General features: G+C 37.2%; 1 protein-coding gene across 1 annotated transcript; it reads right to left on the bottom strand.

Moving 5' to 3' along the window:
- Nucleotides 1-1,281: 1,281 nt before the first annotated feature.
- ifngr1l (interferon gamma receptor 1-like) lies at nt 1,282-22,725 on the bottom strand. Its single transcript, XM_063492012.1, has 7 exons — nt 22,500-22,725; nt 8,123-8,240; nt 6,555-6,739; nt 5,994-6,166; nt 4,988-5,150; nt 3,691-3,806; nt 1,282-3,551 (listed from the first exon to the last, which is right to left on the bottom strand). The coding sequence occupies exons 1-7, from the start codon at nt 22,558-22,560 to the stop codon at nt 3,153-3,155; spliced, it is 1,215 nt and encodes a 404-aa protein (XP_063348082.1). The 5' UTR covers nt 22,561-22,725; the 3' UTR covers nt 1,282-3,152.
- Between the last annotated feature and the right edge of the window lie 2,407 nt (nt 22,726-25,132).

The raw sequence follows: 25,132 nt of genomic DNA, 5'->3' as shown, positions 1-25,132 counted from the left end.
TTTACATCCATTGAATTTTGAAGTTAAAAGCAAATGGAACACACCAACTCTGAAATCGTGATTTAAAACAAAAAAACAAAACTCTTAAAGTATCTGAATTTATAAGTTTTAGTCATTCAGGCCTCTTTGTCTTTTACACGTTCTTGCAGTCGAATTGGTGTGTCATTGGGCTTCATAGATATCTGCAGCTGGGTATCATTGCATATCAGTGAAGATGTATGCTATGGCTTCTAACAACACTGCCTAAAACATGTATAATGTAAATACAACTGGGCCTGGTACAAAACCCTGTGGAACTCCTTAATTAACCTTAGGGTGCTAAAAACTCCATTTATTTGAACAAGTCTAATGGAGTCTAATAGCTTTTTTTAAGCTCTTAAGAATAAAGGCTATGAGTACTTGCTTCTAAAAGTAATGGTTAAATGGTGACACTATAAGGTAGCAACAAGGGCCTAAAAGTAATGTGTGAAAAGTGCAGCAGGTAAATGGTTAAATGGGTGACATTAATAGATAATAAAAAGGCAACAGTAGCATTTAAATAAATGGATAAATGGTAAAGAGAGTTAAAAGTTACGATTAAAAGATCTGGTTATAATTGGTAATAGTGGCATTTTGTTTTAAGAAGGATGAATACAAACAGGCTGTAATTGACATTAAATACATTTCAGCTATATCAACTTCCTTAAAACTAAATTTCAACTGAAATTGATTTCAGCACATTAAACACATTTTTAACTCAAATTTGGTTTTGCAGGAATTCATCTGATAGGCCTGTGAAGACACAGATAATGAAATCTGTTACTGGCAGAATAAAAAGAAGGTGTCTATTTTCCCCACACAAAGCAGAGAGGAAGGAAACACAACAGACACACAAACACAAAGGAGGTCCCCCGCCTGTTACTGGTGTTACTGGATGCCGAGGAACAGCTTGGGCAGCTTAAATGTCAAAATACCACAGGCATGAGCATTTCTTCCCTTACATGGTGACGAAACTGATAGTGATTTAAATACTACTGTAGGCCCAACTCCAATAAACCACCAACATAATGACATCGCAAATGTCAACTTCCCTTCCTTAATGGGTAATATCCACGTACAGTAACAGCATAAAATTGTTGCATGATGTTTGACATTAACGTCAGTTAATCTGTCACATTGATTAACTGCCTTTATAAGAACAGGATAGATGCAAATTCACAGTTCCACAATTTATTGAAATTGCATTACGGAGACCAGACAAGTGGATTAAACGGCATTAGTAAATTGGACATAATGACATAACCAGATTGTATTACTTTTTATATATGAAGTATGTTATTACAAGGGATAAGCAGATAAAAAGCACAGCATTATTGGGTATAGAGCATGTCGCTTCTAGGTTTGATTGCGGCCAGACCTTCACAGCATGCCATTTTCACTATTCTCCATTGTCTGTTTAAGAAAGGCACATTAAAAAAAATAATAATCTAGTGCAAGGGTTGAATTATTTGGCAAGTTTTCCAAAAGTAAAAAACAAACAAACAAAAAAACCAAAACATCACATAAAATCAAATTACAATCATACAGTCCCTTTAAACTGGTAATTAGACCCATCGTTTGTCATGTGAAATTTAAGGACAATAAAATGTTGCACACAAAAAAAATAAAAATAAAACAAACAAGAAAAAGCACCTTCTTCCTGTTAAATTGAAAAACCAAATAACCTCTTAGCTGTTCACTGCTAGAAATGTAAACAGGAGAGATTCTGACATACATGCCAATATATATAACTGCAAATAGACAGATGTTAACATTTACACCCAGAACATCGAATGTCTAATGTCTGTGAATGTCTGTTTCCAAAGAATAATACCTTTCATATTTGTTCTCCTCAACCACACCTTGCAGGGTGGAGAGCAGCCAAAGCGTGTTCTGCATCTAATGCAGAAAATCATGATGATATTTAAAGTGCTTTTGTTTATTAGATCACCTAATGTAAGGTTTATTCCACAGCTGTTCTGGTAGTAACGAAAAAGATTTTCTCTTTCTATAACTGTTAGTCTACCAGTGTGTGGATGAGTAAAACGGCGAATTACAGTAACTGACTTGCATTACTGTACAAATTAATTAGTTTCAGTATTTGATTGTTATGCCTGATTAATTTCCAACTTTTCAGAGACGCCCAGTGTGCTGGCCCAAAGTTGGGTATAAGAACATGAGTTCAGTTTGTTATTTGCCTAATAAATAACAATATGATTTTTAGTTTTACACAAGTGTAACAAATTTATAAAATATGTGTGATTTCTAGTTTTTAATGACAGGTGGTCTAACAAAATTGTTAAGCACTATTACATTTGACTCTGATTTTTAGATTTGAATTTTTGTTGTTTTTAAAGAAAACAAAAATAATACATTTCCCATATATTCTCTTCAACCACATCTTCCATGAAGAGAAGCTAAAGCACATGCCTCATTTAATGTACACAAATGTCATAATATACAAACTGATTTCTAACTAATATAACACAAGCATAAAAGGGAAAGAAATGAATCAGATAGAAAAAGAAAGTGCAAGTAATCATCAAGAGTCTCCAGAGCAAATCCAGTATTCTGACTACCTGGCTCAGTAACTGCCAAATATGCTTGTATATGAGATGCCCACAGATATATTGAGTGTATTACAGAAATATTTACAGTGTGTGTTATTGTATAGGAGCCACTGTTCATTTTTGGATGCGTCTGATTATTGGATGGTTTCTGTCACCCTGATGATCTATGATGTAAGGCAGGAATATAAACAGGATTTCAACTTCCTCTTTACGTCTTTTAAGCCCAAAGTTCCCTGTAACATTTCAAGTGCTTCCACTACCGTGGCCTCGTCATGAGGAAAAAGATGAAATTAACAGTTTTACTTTACAATTCTTTTAAATGGGATTTAGCCTGTGCAGAAACATAACATAATGCATTTCAGCTTTTCTATTAACCCTGACTAAGACAAATAACCCTTACAGGTAAATAGGTAGATTTCCAGCACAAGAAGCTCCTCAGTCTCATCGCACATATGGGCACTCATACTGATCAGGCTTTTACACGTGTCACCAAGTCTTTTCACATTTTCAAAATGTGAGATCCTGTGCACAACATCTGGTGCTGACTTATATGTAGCCTTACATTTACTCAGGTGTGACTGGGCCTCGGTAGCCCTTAGCCGATTCATCTGGACCCAGCGCCACCACCACTGTATTACGCCTCTCATAACCAGAACCAGGATTCTCATCACCAGAACCAGGATCCTCATCACCTAAATCGGTGTTGCCTACCATGTAACCAGGACCCTCCCCATTTGGTTGCCCTTCCTCTATGACATTAGACATATCTCCATTCTCCAACACCCTGATGGGCAAGCGGAAGTCATAATCGGTAATTCCGGTCCTGTCCTCCTCTTCTGTCTGTTGGAGTAAAGGTGTGGGCGAGGAAGGCTCCACTTCATCACAGCTCTTTGAACACTCCACAGGGTCAACAGTCACTGATTCGGGTGTACTCGTGGGCCGGATAAAGTACTTATGGATCTCCTAGACACAAAGAACAAATACTCAGTATGTGCTGAAATTTAAATCCCCCTCCACCTTCAGTGGGGATACATTATTTTAACAACTACAAACTTTAAATAACTCCTGTGTAATGTAATTAGAGCTGGTAGATTGAGATTACCAAAGGTTTGATGAAAGGAATTTCAGGCTTGGTCATTTTTTGGAATGCCATGAACAGGATCACCCCCAATGTAGCCACAGCCAGGATAGCACTCACGACGTAGACGGCGGTAAAATCTGGACAAGACAGAGAAATAGAGGGAGAATTTTTTTTTTTTTTTTTTTTTTTTAAACAGTAAAACAGCTGTGCACAAATACACACACCCACCCCTCTGGTAGCTCCATAAAACGTATAAAATATGGATGTAGCTTTTGCATCTATAAAGTAAAGCCAGCGCCAAAGTGCCTTAAACCTGTGGTTGATGTAAAAAGACTTCTGGTCCTACAGAGGACAATGGGAAACCATTTTTCGCCATTTCTTGTTGACATACTGAATAAAACGTAAGTCCAATTTATAAATCCTGGTTGCACTATGAAACGAGGTTTATTCACAGAATCCCAACAGGCTGACATCTCGTGATGTTAATCTAAGGGCCTCAAATGCCTGAATTACTCAACTGACATCATGGTGCTGATTACATCTGATTATTCAAATAAAACGAGAAACCTGTAAGTGACTGATGACTGTTCATTCTCATTCTGACAGGATGAGCCCACGATGCTAACAAGCTCACGATTCCTCTGAAACTCCTCCTCCTCCTCCTCAAACCCCAGGGTTGATTACATCTTTTAAACTGTCTATAGGTAGCTCAGATTTATTGTGCTCTCCTAAACTTTTATTTTTTTAGTTAAATAACAGAAAAGAATGTCATTAATCAAAGGTAGTCACTGCCTGAGGGATATATAACCCAAAAAACCCCTTTGGTTCCCATTTTGTTAGTTTTAAATGTCTTTATTTTAATGACCATCACCTGATAAAGTTAATTTTCCTTGCTCGTTTTTTGCAAGCTCATTTTTGTCAAACCAGCTTTTTTCAAATCTACTCAGGAATTTTTTTCCTAATATTTTGATGAGCTGTTTAAAACCCAGACAGAATACCATTAGTGCAGTGTTTCATGGAAATGTTGTTGCACTCACACTACAAACAACGTGCAGTCAGATGAAAAACAGCGTGATTGGAATTGAACAACCATTTGTTTTACTGAGCTCTCCTATTTTATTCAAGCCATGTTGTTAGAGGTTGTGTTCAGTTCTTCTTACCATCTCTTATTTTACACAAAAGAAAAGGTAAGCATGAGAAATGTCAAATGTGCTCCCCATGATGGCAGTTTGAGTAAATCATAAATTGTTTACTGCTCTTAAGAAAAGCGACGAGAAAACCTCAAGAAAAAAAAAAGAAAGAAAAGATTTTACTCAACTGCTTTGTGATGGTTCGTGGAATGGCTTGGCACAGTAGAGTTGCTTAGCTTTAACCAATGTTCCTTGTGATGTTCCGGTGATGTTCACACAGTGTTCAGGTTGTGCTGCATCCACTGGCAGTGTGTTCTCACACACACTTTCTTCACAGGTAAATGAGTGGGTCTGCACACACAAGAATTTTGAATAAAATATAACACCGACACAAATATTTTTACACATGGTCAGGAAATGTTATGTGTTTGGCTGACTATGAGAGCATGGGATAGCAAAGTATCATATCGTATAATATGTATTTACTCTCCTTTTCAAATCCACCCGATACCCAAAAAACAAAAAAAATCTCCACAATCATCTGTTTAATGGCATGTAATACCAACAGGCTAAGAAACAAAGACATATTTATGAATTTGGGATCCAAAAGTGAGCTTTTCAGCAGAAAAATATTTTGTTACAAGCAGGAAGAAGAAGAAATAAATCAAATATACAAATGTCTATTTTATGCCACTAAATTTCTGAGTTTAGCTGTGTTAGAGTAAAGACATGACCAGTATTATGTTTTCAAAGGCCCTTAACAAAAACCAAACCTAAATGCATGAGCTTGCTTAGTGTTCTTCCTACAAAAAATTTAGTGTGCAACAAAAAGCACTTTGATTTTTAACACATTCGTTATAAGTGAGATTTAATTGACTCTAGTTTAAAATACACTTTATGAATTATGCTCATGCTACCTCCCCAAAGGTGCATTTCAAAACTGTTGCTAACACATTTCTAGCAGCTAATGAGACAAAACGAGCTTCTGACTTTGGTGAAATCCAAAGTTTCTGGATAGCTAGCAACATTTTCTTGGCATTAACTAATGATACAGCATCAGTATGTCCTGTTTCTGATGACCACATGTGGAAAAAAAATGACTGTTTGTTCAACTTTGTAACAATTCCTTAACGTGTTTGCTTTAAAGGAGAAAAGAAAAAGAAACAGGAAGACAGAACTTGTGTGCACTCTGACCTGATTGAGGATCTTGACTTTAAAGAAAGAATTCAGCCTGCCATTGTCTTTGAAACATTTCTTTTTATTTTTTTTCATCTTTCGGCAATAAAAGACACTGGGATTCTCAAAGCTGATCAGGACCTTGTTATCTCGCTGGGCCGTGACGTTAACAGGTGGAAGATCCAAATAACCTGGAAACCAACAGGAACAAGTTTTAATCAGAAGTCACTTTTGATTACAAACAAGGTCAGAAGTTCAGCATTTGATCAAATGTTACCCATCCCTTCTTGAGCTATGGTGTTTAAAAGTGAACCTTACTATATCACAATTAACATGACCTTTTGAATTTGAGATATTATGTCTGTGTGAAATTCTGTGATAGTGTGTGAACTCTTTAAGCTATGGCCAAAAACAATGCATAGTTGTTTTTCATTTATTTATTTTTATATAAATCTATATTTCTCTCTATATAGAGATTCTATATGTAAATACATATATGTGAGAGATAAAGATACGTAAAAATAAATACATAAATATATATTTCCCTATACACACACAGACAAACACACACACACTCACACTTTGTTTCAACTAGATTTTCGTGGAAATAGCTGAAAGTGATTCCATCCTCTGACGGGGCAGGTTTAGACTCACTACCGTTAACCACAGCAGTTACGGTGACATAATAGCCCTCTTTTGGGTGTGAGAGGAAAGACAGATCGGCTTGAAGAGCTGAAGTATTCCACGTGCCATTGTCAAGGGGACTGAAGAAACAAATGAGAAAATGTAGTTAAAAACTTTGAAGAGACCTTAACAAGCAAATAACTCTCGAGTGACATTAAAAATACAGTAGACTGGAATTAAAAAATAAAAATAATTTATCTTTATTGCAGCTTGAAACACACTTCTGATTGACAGTGTATATATACGCTTAGGTTGATAAGTGAATAATGACAGATATTTGCCTCTGTACACTTCCTCAGTGGACTGAAGTGCAGACTTTTAGTTTTATATTATGGGCTTTCACAAAAACCATAACCGTTTTAAATACATTTTTATCCATTTTTTTTTCTTATACAAAGTTTTTGTATTATCACTCATAACTAACTAACTAACAATGCAAGATTTCTATAAAACCCCTTAAAAGCTGATAGTGTAACTGCATTTGGATTGCGTTTCTTTAAATCCACTGTGGTGACACGCACGCACGCCTGTCACCGCAGTGGATTTTTTAAATTTCTTTTTAAAACAGTGCATTTTGTTTTGTGTCCTGATTGGCTGTAGACCAGGTTTGAACTTGGAGAGTGTTTAAACAAGAGAGAAAAGTGTGAAAATGTTCATGCATGTCTGAGAAAAGCGTATAAAGTGTGTAGTGAGGGGCTTTACAGTCTTACAACATCTATAATATTTGTAAAAAATAAAGTTGGCTACTTCGCGGATGTTGCCTATCGCGGGTTATTTTTAGAACGTAACTCCCGCGATAAACGAGGGACCACTGTATCCCATGACACAGAAACTAAAAATGAGGTATAGAAAAAAAGGTTTTAGATTAAGACACTTGAAGTGGATGTAAAACTGATTTGATTGTTTTTAACATTAAGTTTCATGTAGATCACTCCTGTACTTTTGAGGGTTCATCTAGGTTCAAACATATATTTCAAATTAAGACATTCAAAATTCTGTCCTATTCCTATGTACTTTTAGGGCCTATAATTTACATTTTTTATAGTATGAAGGTAAAATGTTGCCAGGGCTCATAATTAATATACTCTTCCACAGAGAAGAGCCATAGCACAACGTAAGGTATCAGGAGTGCTTAACAGCTGTAATGAGCATACAGGGCCCCACACAACTTAAGGTTTCTAACCTAACATTCTTGTTATGACATAATAGTGCACCACAACTGCACCAATATTTTAAATATTAATTATTTATATTTGAACAATTAAGATCCTCAAAACATGTTTTTATCCCTCTGTATCCAATAACCAGCAAAAACAGCAAAAGCACTTCGATGATTTGTCTCCATCCGACTTCAATAATTTTCATAGTATGTGTAATTAAACTGTTAATTTTCAAAGTTGTTATTTTAGTTTGTTTTAAAGCATCTCAAGACAGACTGGCTGGTAAGCAAAAGAAATTCATACTTTTGATATGCGCCAATGTCCAATTTGAATAAGACCCCAGTTGTGTCTTCAGGGTAGCTCCACTTCAGCACATTATGGAAATTTCGACACTGAAGGGTTACATTCACTGGTGGCAGCACTGTGGAGAAAAAAAAAAAGACAACATCAGCAAATCACTGTTAGAAATGTGTTGTTTTGGGAAGCATTAGCCTATTGATTCAACATTTACACCCCAATTGTTGATTTTAGTTTCCCTATACGTTAAAGACTTCATGAACATTTAGTTACTAAACAGGTTCTCTCTCAGCCGTCACACTGCCATTCACTTACACTCACAAACCACTAGAGGGCATAGTGTGAAAACTAGTGCACCTGATACTGCTGATGGAACAATTTCTGTGTGGTTTCCTTTGTTCTAATTTGTGCCTGTTTAGCTCCACTTGTCCTATATCTGCCTGCTTGAGAGATGATGCAATTCTTAAAATAAATCAGGAGGACGAAGGGGAGTGGAGGCCCCAGAGCCTCCTCCCGATGTGCCCAGAACATCTCACTCAGTAGGCTGCCAGGGGGCATCCTAGTCAGATGCTGAAACCCCCTCAACTCGAACCTTTCAATGTGGAGGAGGAGCAGAGAGTAGGGCAGAGCATAAATGACCAATCAAACACTTGCCATGACTGTAAAACAAGATTATTTTTAAACTGCATTTTAAGATTAGCTTAGTTAGAGGTGTTGAATAACTACACATAACAAATGTTAAGGAAATCTGTTTATATTTTGTGTGGGGAGTGCTAAGACATAACAAGAGAATGCCAAGATGTAAACTGGGATATGAGAAAGAGCTGAAGGTCACTCTGGCACAGTACCCCACTTAACTGTGAAGACTGTCAGAAGCTCAGAAGCATACAGACAGACAAGGCCGTGAGAAAACAATGGTCAGATCTGCAGTGCCTTCTGCTAGTCACTGTGACAGTGCATTGATAAACATCCACCCACCCACACACAAAACCCCAAGGATTGTTCTGCCACCAGGAGTATAATTGAGGCTTCAAGCCTCCAGACAGCTATAAAATCAATAATTAGCTAAGAAAACTGCCAAAACAAAAGTGTATATAAAAATATTTATGTCAGAGTGACAAATCAAAGTAAGGACGTCTTATGTTCCTGCTGCCTTGTGCCTCCATCTGCTTCTCGGGTGAGAGGGAGCGACTAAGATGGAACAAGAGGATGTGAAGATATAAACTAGGAAATGAGAAAGGGTGAGTCACTCTGGCACAGTACCCCACATAACTGTGAAGACTGTCAGAAGCTCAAAAGATTGCAAGCAAAGTGCAAGACCGTACCAATGTTTATAAACAAGACCATCAAAAAAACAGAACAAACACTTCACTGATATAATCTGCAGCACCAAAAAAAATGAAAACAAAAACAAAAGCAAAACAAAACAAAACAAAAAAAAAAAGCATAAATTTGCAGCATTGCACAAAAACTCATTTAAAAGTAGGGCTGGGCGATATATCAAAAATTTATCGTTACCGAAATTTATGACTCTCATCGACGTCATTTTGCCCATGTCGGTAAATTCGGTATTTAAAAAAAAAAAGAAAAGGCATGTGCAGGTTGGCGATGTTCATGTCCCTTTAAGACGCTGTGCTACGTTACAGACTTGACGGGGTGGAATCACATGACTCTACTACCTGTAACAAGACGAGACACGGGTGAACAAATGGAGGACGATTTAAATGTTGAAGCAGCAGCGACGGAGGTAGAGCTGGTGGAGGAGGAAGAGGAGACGCTTGTTAACAAAAAAAATGCATCATCAATCGTTTGGCAACATTTTGGATTCAACAAGGATGATATTGATCAAAAAATTGTTAAATGTAAACTCTGCAAAAAGACTGTTGCGTCAAGTCAAGGTAACACAACCAACCTCTTCCACCACCTGCAGCACAACCATGAGATTCAATTCGAATTCGATTTTCTGTGTTCAATTGACATTTGTGTTTGTGACATTATTTGTTTACAAGTTATAGTACCTCAAGGCCTTAGCAGAGATAGGCCTTTGTCCATGATGGCATTACATTTGCACAATCATTGTTTACTTTGTGAATAGCCAATGTGAAACATATTTATTATTAAACTATTTTGTTTACAAGGGATACACATTTTTTAGAGAGCATGGTTACATATTGTATCCTACACTTTTTATTTTGTTCAGTTAATAAATCTTAACCACTAAAAGTAGTTACTACTATTGTCTTCATTTATTTTCAGTGACATTTTACAGTCCTTTAAAGTGGTAATAATATAATTCCAATGAATAGGTCTAGGGGGAATAATATTATCAAAATAACTGGAGGAACTATGCTGCCTGCCATAGCCCCATCAAATGAAAAAAAAAAAAAAAAAAAAAAGTTTGTTTTTTTGGCACTTGGGGTGGTTATCGTCCATTTATCGTTATCGAGGTTAACTGCTCAATTTATCGTGATATTGATTTTAGGTCATATCGCCCAGCCCTATTTAAAAGCATGACTAATTAAATCTCAATAGACATTCTTTACCCAGAGCATGCTTATACAGGCCTGACACTTTACCACACCTACAACAGACATGCTTCATCACACTGCACGGTTAAACACACTTCCCTCCAAACATCCATGCCAGCTACTAATAAATTAAGTTAGATTTATTTATAAATTATGAAGGATTTTCTGGTTGGAGGCATAAATGTTGTCAATTAGACGCACATGGCATGACGATGCCTTGAAGTCTGTTAATTTCCCTGACAATACAAATGAAGCTAGATGTGTTAATTCAAACAAGAGTTAGAAAAAAAACAAAGTCAGTGTTTGTGACTCAGAGAGTCAGAAGCTGAAGCTGGATTTTAAAATCTCATGGGAATTACTGAACATGCCACGAGAGTTATGAGTCACATTGTACATTTAAGAGGAGGAAGAGAACCCCCCCCCCCCAAAAAAAAAAATATACCACGTACATATCAGTTTCCCTTCCTCTGTGAACAGACATTCAATCACACTCACAAAGTAATCCCCGCCCACAAAGACAAATTTAAACGTTTAGCTGAGATGTTGAGAGTGAAAGAAAAATCACTGGTGGGAGCATACACACTGTAAAGAAGTGACAACCGCAACAGTAAAATTGGCGGCTGAGGGTTGTCACCACAATCTGACACATGCACATACTAAGAAAATGAAATGAAAGTGTTTCTAACAGTTTCAACACCGTTTACAGATCGGACACTGAAAATGCAGAGGGGTTTTAGTATTGAGCACTATAGATAAATACCATAAGATGCCAGCAACTTAATAGCTTTCACCAACAAGGCCACATCCCACTGCAACCAACCAAAACAAAACAAAAAAAAACCAAAAACCCAAACCCAAAACATAAATTAAAGTAAAATAAAAACCACTGTAGTCCCCGCCTTCCATTTGTTCGTTTAAAATTTGGATTTAAAAACTGTAAGACAAAAAACAAAAACAAAACCCTACAGCAGCTTTCCGGATGACTTCACACCATACTGGGGGAAATTACAAGATTGAGTTAGTGAAGATAACAAATAGAACAGTAGCCGGCAGTGCTCACACACTTGTGCCTACAAAGCAAAAAATGTAGCAGAGGCAGGAAGAGAAAGCAGATGGCATCTGAACTAAAAATGAGGTTACTTGTGGTATGGAAAGTACAAAGTGACTGAAAACCTGAAGTGTGCTTTCAAATTTATTCAGAGAACAGTCATTCATATCACATAGGTTACAGATACAAAGACTTCTTCATCTTAATTTTAGTAACTAACAGCATTCTGACTTTTCAAATGCACGTTCATTCCAGTGAAAGCAAAGCTCACTTAGCACCTTGCATAACATCCAAACGTAGATTTTATTTTAATTTTTCAGCCAGAGGCACTGAACAACATCAAAATATTTTACAGGAGGAAAGAACGAAAACAGATAAGAGATCGACAGGGTGATAGACATACTCTGAAACTGCTTTTTTTTTTTTTTTTTTTTTTTAAAAAGTCCCCCACACACACATATATAAAACACATTTTAAACCATTTATCTAAATTACACAACCCACATGGCTTTCCTGTCTGCAGAGTATCAGCCATGTTCATTTTGTCAGCAAAAAACACTGCCAGCACTGCTGTAAGGCTTCATTATACTAAGGTGAAGTCGAGAACGAATACAGTTTATGCAAGTACTCTTATTGTCTTAAAACGTACTTTCCTTGTTTTAATCACCATCAGATACAAGTACATTATCAGTACATTAGCATCTCCAGAAGACGGCAAAAATACAACTACAAAATGTTTGGTGACCATTATTAAACAAGAGAAATAGAAGAACTTACTACTAACTATTCTGTGTTAGACTGGTTAAGTGTGGGTCAACAAGCAGGAGACACAAACTAAGTCAAAAATAATTACAGCCACTAGGAGTCTTGTGTGGAAGTCAGTCATTAATACAAGTAAATGAGGTCTAGTCTAAACTCCCCTAGTTAGGTCTGCTGGTTTTGGGTGGGATGCCATTTCAGAAGAATAGATCAGATTCTAGTGAAAATCAAATCATAGTTTGTCATGACGAAATCCAGCTGGCTGCCTACCTCACAGATGTGGGAAACAGTAATGACTGTTTTCAGGAACAGTGTTGCATCAGAGTAATGTTATTTAGGAAATCAATATAGTTACTGTCTGTTAGCAAATTACTGCTATGACAGTATTTCACAACATTTGGCAAAGTTTTCATACTGGCATGCTTTGGACAAAATATACTCTGTGAATGATAAATGTATTGTTACCTTAATCTAATATCTGATCTATATGTTGGTCAAGCTTGAATAACTTTTCCAGGAGAATCAGTTTTTGGTGTACGAAGAAGAAATTCATGACTTAACCACTGCTAAACATCAGAGACAAAGGATCTGTAATCTGATCTGACTAATTATGATACCACTGTGAGTAATCATGAAATATGTAACAGAACCACAAAACCTACCAAATAACTTCTATACTGCTGCTTAGTGCTGGGCGATATGACGATATATATCGTGTGGACGATAGAAAAGTGTCTATCGTGCCATTTGTCTTCTATCGTTTCTATCGTTTCTAACCCGAATTTTATAAATCATTACATAAAATATATCATTAACCCTTTACAACCGGTCGGAGCAGGCACACTCCGTTTTCCCTAACTATTTTTAAATCCCTGTAGAACTGTAACCACGTAAGGTAGCGCAATAATGTTTTTTTTTGCATATGAAACTGTAGGAGTTGTACTTACATCTTATTCCATTAGCTTGCCCTAGTTCACGGTTTTCTTCCACATATAGCTTTGCAAAAATTGCATAAAAAGCACTTCCAGCAACAAAAACATAATATTCCAGACTTGCAGCAACAAAAACATAATATTCCAGAAACAGGCTTTGCCGATCCGATCAGCTGTTCATAACACTTCCTACATTGGAATATAAGTCAGCGCAACTATCGCATGTCCGCCATTACCTGCCCGAAACCGGAAGTGACGTCATTTTCGCGGAAGATGTAGTTTTTTAAGCTTCAAAGCTTATGTTGGTGTTTTTAAAAGTCATGTTTGACTTTATGCTTTTCTGTATCATTTCTGGGATGCTTAGAAGTCAAATTACACTGTTGGAAATAGTTTATTTTGATGCACATACTGTGTTTTTGCAAATTTGCATTTATTTATTTTCATTTTTCCTGTAGTATATAAAAATTTGTGTATCACAAAAATAAAACTATGAAGACACTCAAAATAAATTTCTCGTGGTTGGAAACTATTTTGTCCAACTTTTTTGTATTTACAGTTTTGAGGGATAAGCCTCTTAAATTTCTCTAACTAGAAAATGTAAAAATGTATGTAAAAAAAAAAAAAAGATTTTCAATTTTTTGTAGTTTATTGCACTTTTTTGCAATTTATGTAGTTACTATGGACTTAATGCATACATATTATTAAAATTTGGGCTATAACAGTTGTATTGATGTATAGCAACTTGAAATGCTCCCACAAATGGCACTACAGCATGTAAAATGTAAAGATAAGCTCTGGCGGACTTGGTCCTATGGTAGATCTTAAAGGGTTAAATAGCCTGTGCAAATATATTAGTGTTGTCTTCTCACTATACATACTCTTAACTTTATGCAAGAGATAATAAAGTATAAAAAAAAAAGATATTTTTCGCAAAGAAACTCCATCTTGTGGTTTTGCGACATGGTGCTGTTTTACGTGCACCCGGATTTGCGACATGCTTTACGGTAACTCAAAACAAAGACTGCACCCTCTCCACTCGCTGTTTACAGACTGCATACTTTCCAGATGACCACAGGTCAGGTGGTATATCGTGATATATATCGTTATCGTGATATAAAATAATTCATATCGTGATAAATATTTTTTCCATATCGCCCAGCACTACTGCTGCTCAGGTTTAATGCTAAATAAAAATCATGTCAACTGGTCCACCGCAAACATACATGCCTGCATCACTCTGCCAGCATGACATGTTTACTTTTTGCATATCAACACTTTGGTTATTTACTTTATTGTTTTTTTAATCAGTAAATAACAACAGATGGTCAGTATACACTCGGTATAAGGGTTGTGACTTCTCTTTGTGGGTTTCTAACACAAATGTATTCATTCAAGTAATAAAACTGTTTTACTAGCACTAAGCTGGGACTTCACAAGGTTGTATTGCTGCAAATACTCATTAAGCTATGAAAAAAAAAAAATTCTCTGACTACTTTGTGTCTTAGACTAAATAGTTTTCCTTGTTTTAACTGGCACACTGCAATGCACACCTTCCCCCAGGACAGACAACATGCATGCACAAGATTGCACATGCACGTTGTTTGCCGACCACCATTAAACACAGAAACAGAAGAATGGACTACTGACTACTCTGCGTTTGACTGATTAAGTGTGGGCCGACAAACAGATTGAAAGTTCATGATTAATACATGAGACAGTTATTACGGTTGTGCTGATGGATGATGACATTGCATTTGAGACACCAATGCCCTTAACCTCCTCTTCAGTTGTGTGCGTGAGAAAGCATGGTGAAGACTGGAGGAGAGACAACTGAGACAGATCAAAAAGTTAAGAGTCAAGCTAATTAATAATTATTATGCCTTTAGGTGTTTTCCTGATATCTGTCCAATTTTGTTACCCACTTACTGCAAATTTAAATAGTTTCCTGCTAGCTTGTAAAGCTCATGCTGGAAATGAGAATCAACTCCCTTCGAGTGTTTATTGTCTTCGCACTAATGTGCTTTTTCTCTGTTTGGGGCCCATATTGTGCATAAGAAGAGAGGAAAGCACTTTCCTAATGCGTACACATAAAACCTTGTGACCTCTGTGACTCATCATCTGCAGTCACAGAGGGGGGTGTCTCACTAACAGTACAGTAACACTAACATGTGACACGACATCCAGGTTTCACATTTGAAACATTTTAACATCCCAGTTTCAGATTTTTTTCCCCCCAACACAATCTTTCAATTAAACAAATGTTCAGTTTAAACATGCAACCTTCAAAAAACTAGAAAGCAAAATTCAATTTCAATTTAAAACAGGAACAGGAAGACTGGGTGAGCCTGCCTCAGATCATCTGCGAGTTTATGATGCGCCCATAATATTGGTGGAGGTAACGGAGAAGAAAATCAGTGGATATCTTAGCAGATGGCTTGGGTTGCAATGCAGCCTGAGCAGTACATCATTATGCAACTTCCCTTTAAGTCCCCCTTATTAGAGAAGAACTCAAAGGACCCTTTAGGGAGCTGGAGATGCCAGAAAAAAGGCTGAGGCACAGGCTGTTCAAAGAGCTTTCTAATCCTCCAATACAACAAGTTCCAGGGCAGGAAAGGCGGCTACTTGTCTGAGAAGAGGAGAGAGCAGTAATGGCTGAGGAAAGAACCAGTAGGATGGCAGGCAGCAGGAAGCTTGACTGAGATGGGAGAATACAGTTGAATGAAGCCTCACTTTGATAGATCAGGTGAAGAGAGCATTAAAATTCCTAATCCAAGCTATATATGACTTTATCTTGTCTAACCCTGCAAAGCTCCAAATACCAGGGACCTCTGAAGGTGGAAGTAGGCTGCAGAGGCTCTCTACAGAGCCTGTATAATTCAGAGCATGAGTTGGCCTGGTCTAAGATCAGCCATCAGGACTACAATAGAGGCAGCAGGAAGAGCTTCCAGGTGGTTGTGCAGCTGCAGCTTAATGCTATTGAAACAAGTCGGGGTTTGATCAAACAAAGCTAGATCACCTGAGTAAAGATCCATGAGCACAAAAGTTTCTTGTTGTATCAAAACAGTCAATAATGTTCTAACAAAAAAGATAAAGAGAAAAGCAGTATATTTTAAAAATTGCAGGAAAAAAAAATCAAAAGTTAACAGAAACTAATCTGACAGTCACCAAATGTTTGATCTCAGCTCGATAGTTTTATATTCATTATCATTTCCTGTTTTCTACAAATTTTAGCATTTCACACAAAAGTTCTGCAGTTTAATTCCCAGCATTGAGTCTAATTCCTGTAAGCGGTCACCAGACTACAGTGAGTTTTTCTTTCACTGCTTATTATGCCCAGGGCCTATCTGTTAGAAGAGAAAAATAAATGATAGAAGCTTAAAGTAAAGGTGTGGTTTGTGTGTGCGTCTGTTTTGTTTGTATTAGGAAAGTCCCAGGCACAGTCACAGTGACTTATCACTTTAAACCAAGTTTCAGGACAATGCCAAGCATTTCAATGAGTCAAATAACTCAGTGGTTGAGAGATCATGTATCTCCAGAGGTCAACAGCAGGCTGTCCTTCACAGAAAACTGCCAATAACAGTCTTTACTCCCTAAAGACATCTGCACTGTGTGAAAGCCACAGTGCCAAATCAAACCCCCAACAGCGTGTCAATATATACCTGAGGTTCACACACTCGCCCACAAGACCCCTCTGAAATTGACAACATTCAGGGTGTACAAAGGGTAAACCGCAAAATACAGAACCATTAGTAAACGACAGGATAGCGACGCTGCACACAGTATCTTTTGGTGTTTTAGCATGCACGGTGGATTCACAAATAATTCAGCATAAGGCTGGGCGTTATGAGGAAAATCTAATATCGTGATTTTTTGGGGGTTATATCACGATACACGATATATATCACAATATTTTTAAACAACCTCCAAAAACAAATGTTATTTTCTTCCTTATAATGCTTAACATTTCACTGGTATACTCAATCAAATCAACCATTCCTTGTTTAGTTTTTTCTACTTTGAATACAAAAAAAAATTTAATTAATTAAAATGTTTTATTTTACAATTTTTTTTACCATATTTGCCTTCACGGGTTTTTCCCAAATGACAATACTGTCACACAGTGTCTCTTTCTGTGGTTAACACTCGACCTTTAACAAATAAAAGATCATAGCAATAAAAAAGTACATTGTGCTAGAATCCACGAGACAAAATAAAACAACTGAAATTAAAAAGGTGCGTTTTTGTGCTTATGACATATACAAATTGTAAAATAAAAAATGTGATGACCTCAAATTACAGAAACAAAAGTCTAGATAGTGAGTATGAAAACGACTGACCACAAACAGTCACAGGTATCGCAGCTGGTTTATTTAACATTTTCTTTGGTGTGTTGGGAGACGTTGACATGTGAAGTTTAAAGCGTCTTAATAACTTCTCAGCTGGTGGAAAAAATATGTGGTACTGCTACCCTGCAGCAATAGTTTTATGGCATGTTTTGTAAATTACCACATTTTTTTCAACATCTTCCTTGTGAAATCCAAACGACAGCGAGTCTCATTCCGTCGCTCGTCTGAAACTCTCGCTGACGCCATAACTTTCCCTATCTGGTAGGGCTCACCACAGTGTGCCAGGTAGAAAATTGTCTGGTCGGGAGGGAGGCATGAATTATGCATTCACAGCATGTGGGAGAAAAAAAAAAAATCTGTGAATTACATGCAGACAGCTTAATATTGCCATGGCAATTTATGCTCGATGGCAGGGGTGGGCGGTATAAACGGTATATGGTAGAAACGATAGAAATTTGGCCAACGGTAGAGATTTTGACTATACCGCGATAGCGCATGTTGATAGTGTCATCAAGCTGCGCCTGTTTTGGTCGAAAGCATTGCAGTGGCTGCAAAAAACATCATCTGCAAATTATGCCGGGCGACAGTAATAGCAAAGAGCCGAAGCACTTTTGGAATATTGGGAAAGCCAAAAACTGCGCTTCCTCCACTTCCATACCATTGATTCATTAATGCTGAATTCTCTCACAGCTGCTCTATTCCCATGTTGTTGCAGTGTATTAATGACTAACCTCATATTGTGGATGGATTATCTCAGTTGTTCTCCTGACTGAATTTTGGTCCGTTTACAGCATCCTGCCATGCAATTGCATTTGTCCCTAACCACCAGAAATCCTCACGTTAACTTTTATCGAGTGGAAAAAAGTTAGCATTCGTCCTTCAGCTTCACTGTGCTAATGTTATGCTAACGTAGCTGTTTTGCTAGCGGTCACGTAGCACATCATTATATACCAGCTAGTCCGACTTCAGTAACCCTACAAACGTCACTGCTGTTTAGTTTTCTGTCTTCATTTATGTTGGAAGTGATAGCAGAGCCGTACGTTTGAATTTTTTCAGAAATCTCTCAGTCAGAACATGCTATATCTTGTTTAGTTGGAAACCAGCGAGCTAATTTCCTGCCAACTTCTAACTCCATTGAATTTAATAAATTGTTTTCATGGATGCCTGGATGTTAAACTTAATTGTTACACCTGGTAAAGCAGCAACGCTGATCATTTTATTAAAGATGAAAGAATTTAGACAGTTTTTAACTCTCGGTGACGCTGCAGTGTTCATTTGACTTTGGGACCTGAAGCAGACGGAGTTTTGGACCCAGATTACTCCGCAAGGCTCCTGACTACAGCAGCCGTAATGCTCCGGCAATCCATCAAGCGGTGCACCTTCATAGCTTACCAAAATCGTACTAAAACATTTTTGACAGATTTCTGCGTGCTGTGTACCACATAAAATCGGTTCGAGGTCAGTAAGCACAACCAGAATTCATACATAAGGCACACTCTCGATTTTTGAGAAAATTTAAGGATTTTAAGTGTGCCTTATAGTGTGCAAAATACGTTACACAGAAGAAAAGAATATATCACGATATACATCGTTACCGCACATGCTTCAAATTATATCGTGATATGGATTTTAGGCCATATCACCCAGCCCTACTCGATGGTTACGATAAAGCCGTTTGATACGTGGAAAAACTCGCGATACACTGAGTATATTCGATATATCACCAACCCCTAATTCAGCACTCTTCACAGTTTCCACTATTTATTTTAAATACCAAAGACTGCCATTTGATATAATCCATCAGTCTACACAGATGATGTCACAGAGGACTGAAGAAGTATGCCAGAGGTTGTTGTCAGGCCCCTTTTTTAAGAAATGTCCAAAAAAGAAGAAGAAGAAAAGGGCATACATACTGCTGCCTTTTGCAACAGGAAGCATTGTGTTGCAAGTCTTTAAAAATGATTCAGGTCATGAGTCGTTTTCATCAGAACCATGTTTCAGAATTGCCATCAATAAAGGCATTCGTGACTTCCTGCCGCTACACAACCAGAAAAGTTACTTTTTACACTACAGAGGAACTGTTTTTTTGTTTTTTTTTTTAATTAATGGTGTATTGGATGAGAAAAAAATGACATTTTCTGTGCATTAACAAAAATATTTCTGGTTTTAGAGGGCCCGGTGGCGCCAGTGTCCGGCAGCCTCGCCTCTGTCAGTGCGCCCTAGGGTGGCTGTGGCTACAATGTAGCTTGCCATCACCAGTGTGTGAATGTGTTTGTAAATGGGTGGATGACTGAATGTGTAAAGCGCTTTGGGGTCCTTAGGGACTAGTAAAGCACTATACAAATACAGGCCATTTACCATTTTACCATTTAACTGTTGGACATTTACAAGAGGACATTTAATATATTTTGACTTTTTATGGTAGCCATCTTGTCTATTATGTCTTGCAAAACATACCAGTCAATGGAAATGGTAAAATAAATAAACCTAAGTTCAAGTTACATTCACCAAGTTTACATACAAACCATAGTGTGAAAACTTTTTTTTTCCATATAAATATTCTTGATCCTTGGCTCAGTGGAGCATTTGTCATTGCTTACAGGAATTACAGCTTAAGTTCACTTAACTTTTTGCATCCCAGTATCATACTTTGATGGATGGTCATCGAGCCTAACCAAGTCCCCATTTTGTTGCCCAGCTGAAGAGTCTGGGTGTATCCAAACCTGTCCTATTTAAATACATTTTTGGACATTTGGGACACTTAAAGTTTTGCAAACATTTTTATACCCTTGACTCTGACCTCTGAATAAATTTAGCTGGAGACCATTTGATGTCCAAAACAACATTTATTATTTATAATGACTGAACCTTAAATTATAGACGAGCCATCTATTGAAGCTTACTTCATTATCATTGGCGCTTCCTTCCCTGCATCGTCTATGGAAACATAATTTCTACTTTCATTAACTTAACATCCATCTTTTGACTTCTGTGAAGTTATGATTTTTCTTCCTCTGCAGCCAAGGTTGAAAAGATTTCAATTCCTGTCACGATTTTCACTTCATGTGTGAAAAAAAAAAACCAGTGTATAACCAAGGAAGACACAATGCTCAATTAGGGTAATGCGGTTACGTCTGTCACATTTCTCTGTGATGTGTCTGCTTCTGGGAAATTAGCTTCCTTTGTTATAACTGTCACACAGGTAGCAAAAGATCTGAGCTTGATTTATACAAAACAGATCCATATTCACAAAAATAACCGTTTATATTCTGTCCTCAATTTCAGTGATAACAGGGCTGCAACAATACATTATTTTTAATGAATGATAAGAGCGGGACAAATTTATACGAGGCCCTTTAAAGCAGTAAAATTAAATTAATTGTTTAATGGGTCTTATTTTCTTTCAGCAGCAACATAGCTGGGTTTTATTCCTAGCTCAAAGCAGGCAGGAAGGCATTTAACAAAAGACCATGACATGGTCGTGCTGACTCTTTGGCAAAAGATTAAATCCTTGAGTATTTATAGCAGCACACATACAACAAACACTCATATAAATGAGGTGTAGCTGTCTACACTTAATGTCTCTGTGTGTGTGTGCGTTTTATCGTCTTTGCAGACTGCACAGGATCAATACTCATTTGGTTGGTGCCTTTGACATCTGCCATTACCTCACCTCTATGATTTGAAGCAAACAAAGTTAGATCTTGACGTAACCTAAAATTTAATTTGGTGAGATCATTTAAAACCAGAGTCTCCAACTCCAGTCCTCGAGATCCACTGTCCTGCAGCTTTTAGATGCATATCTACTCCAAAACAGTGCAAAATACACAATGGGCTTCATTACCGCTTCCTGCCAAGAATTTTGGACAATTGTGTTGAAACACACTGCACAATGAAAGGATTGGGCAACACCTAAAACTACAAAGAGGAAATAAAGAAAACCCCCAGAAAGCTGAAGGGAATCCATTCAATGTCAGTGTCTGTTTAGTTTGTGCAGTTTATACGCAGACTGATATTAATACCCACAATGATGCTTAACAGCTAGTTTTAAGTATACCTAATAAGATTGGTGGCCACATATGGACAAAGCAGAGAGATAATCAGAGATATATAGGCAAAAATAAACAGCTCATCATGCTTTAAATGCATTTTTTCTGTTTCCAGCAACAGCTTCACAACACCGTCAATACACGACTACATAAAATAACTTGTAAAATGTAAAATCCACATATTTTTAACCAGCTCAGGTCTTTTCCTGGCCCTCTGGTGTGAAGGCAACGTGGACCTCTGGTACAATTAAGCACAAACCTTCCTCGTAGAGTTAAAACAAACAGTCCGCACCACCTCACTTAGCAGAAGAATAGGGACATTCCTGATAGTTTTCCTACAAAGACTTCCCATAAATATGAACCCTACAATAAACCTGTTAAAAATCAGTATTGGTGACTTTCCTTTGCGGAGGAGAGACCAAATCCTTGTTGTTGGACACTTAAATGTTAGACGTGTAGGGTAAACTGTAGCCACAGGAACGAACCTCCTTTTTCCTGTAATCTTTCCCTGACAGTGTGTTAGCCGTTAGCCATGTACCGTGTTTTCCCTGATAACACACACACAGAGAGACAGACAGAGAGACATAGAGAGAGAAAACAAACGGCGAAAATATCTCCTGACAAATCATTTTGATTCACACGCTCCAATATCGACGTGTTTACAGTCTCACACGAACCATTTTAGCACATACTGTAGTTAGCAACTATCATAGCTACTCACCGCTGGAAGCTACCACCGTCACGCAGGAAAAATACAGAAAAACGGCGTGGAATGAATCCATTAGCCCGATTAAAACTTCTTCAGTGTTCCAACTTAGCACTCACAGTTCAGCCTACAGTCATACATATAGCTCGTCTAACGCTTTAACCAACAACAGCTTCACTGTGGAATAAGAGGGAGGAAAACCAGGACTGCGCTTGTCTGCCGCTCCGGTCGTGGTCCCTTCACGGACTGTCGTTTCTTGTGAGAGAGGAAGCAACTTAACGTAGCGAGAAACCCACAAAGACGCGTGACAAATACTGGATAAGTAGCTCATCTGTTTCCACTTTCATTTCACGTTGCTTTGTTTTTTATGTATTGTTTTAAGGAACTTGTTTAAATGTATTTTCTTCTCGAGACGGGTTTTTTTCAGGATTTTTTTTAATCTCCCAAATTGTGTTTTTCTTTCAGTCCAGCAGTGGGTGGAAATTACAGTGGTTGTGAGGACGTCTAGGCCACACCTTTTCACTGAAAACAAGTACATCAACGTAAATATATTGAATGTAATTATTAAGTAATATTGCAAGCAGTAAAAGCTGATGTTTTGGACTGCTTTTTCGTGCATTTTCAGTCTAGTCCTTGTACATGGCCAATTTTACAGGAATTATAAATCCCTCGAGCCTAAAAAAGACAACTAAATCAAGGGATGAACTTGAGTGTGACTATGCATAGCAGACAATTTAGCAAAAAGCCATTTTAAATCATATCTTTTGGGACTTTGTTACTAGCAGCCTTCCACAAAAAGATACAATTTGTTGAATATAATTTGAAAAACATAAAATAGGAATTTTTGCACCAATAAGGCAACTCACAAATAGCTCTTAGTGGAAAAACTTGGTATATGTGTGGCATGCAGTCTTCTTGGCGAGTGAGGGGATTTCCAAACCACCAATTCACACCTTCAACTGATATTGTGATAATAGTTGACAACATTTGCAGGAAATCCCATGTTAAATATACTCCTAACAAACTGCCTAAATGCATCTCAGTCTGTCTAAAGCAAAGCATGTGATAAATCAGAAATCACTTCTCATTCTTTACTTTTCTGAGGTGTTACTATATTTAAACTGGAGGTCTGGAGAAAATACATATGAAAGTTAATCAAAACCACTACATCTTCTGGGGTGGGGGTGGGGGGGCAATCTGTTGCCAAAAGTAGTCAGAAAAGTTTCTTTGAAGATACACAGTGTTTAAAAAACTAGGTGAAAGTTTTAAAGTTAATTATATTTGGAGAAAAATTGTAGAATAAACTAAGCTTTGCATTAAACCCCAAAAACGGTAAAGGTCAAAAGCAATGTTTTTCTTGTTTACAGTGTATTTTCATTTTATTTACATGTTTGAAATCAATCAGTCTTCTTCTTCTTCTATCCACCACTCTCTATTATTGTCTGCTTTCTTGTCAGCGCGGTGTATAGTCTTTTCCTCTCCCACCATCCCTTGTCCTCTGGATATTGTTTAGACCTGACCTTACAGATATGATTGTTTTTAATAACACTACTGCTTCTTGTGGGTACACACATATGCAGAAAGGTGCATCTTTAGATGGGCCAATTTCGACTAACCCTATGTCTTGACTTGTCACAGTAGGCCATAACATGATCAAAAGTTACATATTAATCCTAATTATTAAATCTCAAAACAAGCGATGTGGATCAACAGGTGCTCATACAACTAGTGGTGCAGACTTATCATTTAAATGTGGATAATACTTGACTCAAATATATGGCTCTTATAGTTTGAATATGTAGGTTAAATGCTTAACATGGTGATTCCATTATATACACACATTGTTGGTATATAGTGTATACGAGTATATATGATTATGTAGTACATTTGTCGAGTGTAGGTATATATATATCCAATCCAATTTTATTTATAGAGCACTTTAAAATACCCAGCACAGGACCAAAGTGCTGTACAGGAAATAAGTTAAAAACAATAGAATAACAGAAAACAGCAAAATAAATAAATAAAACACATAATACATAAAAATTAAAACAGCCCTATATTAAAAAAGAAAACAAAATAAAACAGCTTAGAATCAACTAAAAAGGCCAGGAAGTGGCCTGTCTAATCTCTAAAGGAAGCTCGTTCCTCAGTTTTGGAGCTGCTACAGCAAAAGCACAATCTCCTCTAAGTTTATGCCCAGTCCTGGGTACATTCAGGAGCAGCTGATCAGCTGACCTGATAGAGCCAGTGGGTGTATAAGGCTGTAGCAGCTCAGAGAGTTAAGATGGGGCTAGGCCATGGAGAGCTTTAAAAGCAAATAAAAGAATTTTAAAATGAATCCTAAAAGAAATGGGCAGCCAGTGAAGTGAAGCTAAAATAGGGGAAATGTGCTCAAACTTTCGAGTGCCAGTTAAAAGTGTATATAGTGTATACAAGTATATATGTCATCAAAAAATCCACAACAAGCTCAAAAATTGAGTTAATTATGTAAATACATAAACTGCCTTTGGATAAGAGAGAAGCAGAGAGAAAGAAAGACTTCTGACTGAGCTACGTAAATATCATTAGAGATAATGTTGCACTGCACTGTAAACTCAGTGAGTCTGCCTGTGCTGTGAAGGAGCACAAATAAAACATGCTGGAAG

Source organism: Pelmatolapia mariae, linkage group LG13, assembly GCF_036321145.2.
Source record: "Pelmatolapia mariae isolate MD_Pm_ZW linkage group LG13, Pm_UMD_F_2, whole genome shotgun sequence".
NCBI classification, from domain to species: Eukaryota; Metazoa; Chordata; class Actinopteri; order Cichliformes; family Cichlidae; genus Pelmatolapia; species Pelmatolapia mariae.
Note: the sequence above shows the minus strand (reverse complement) of the source record. Positions and strands in the feature narration are given on the sequence as shown.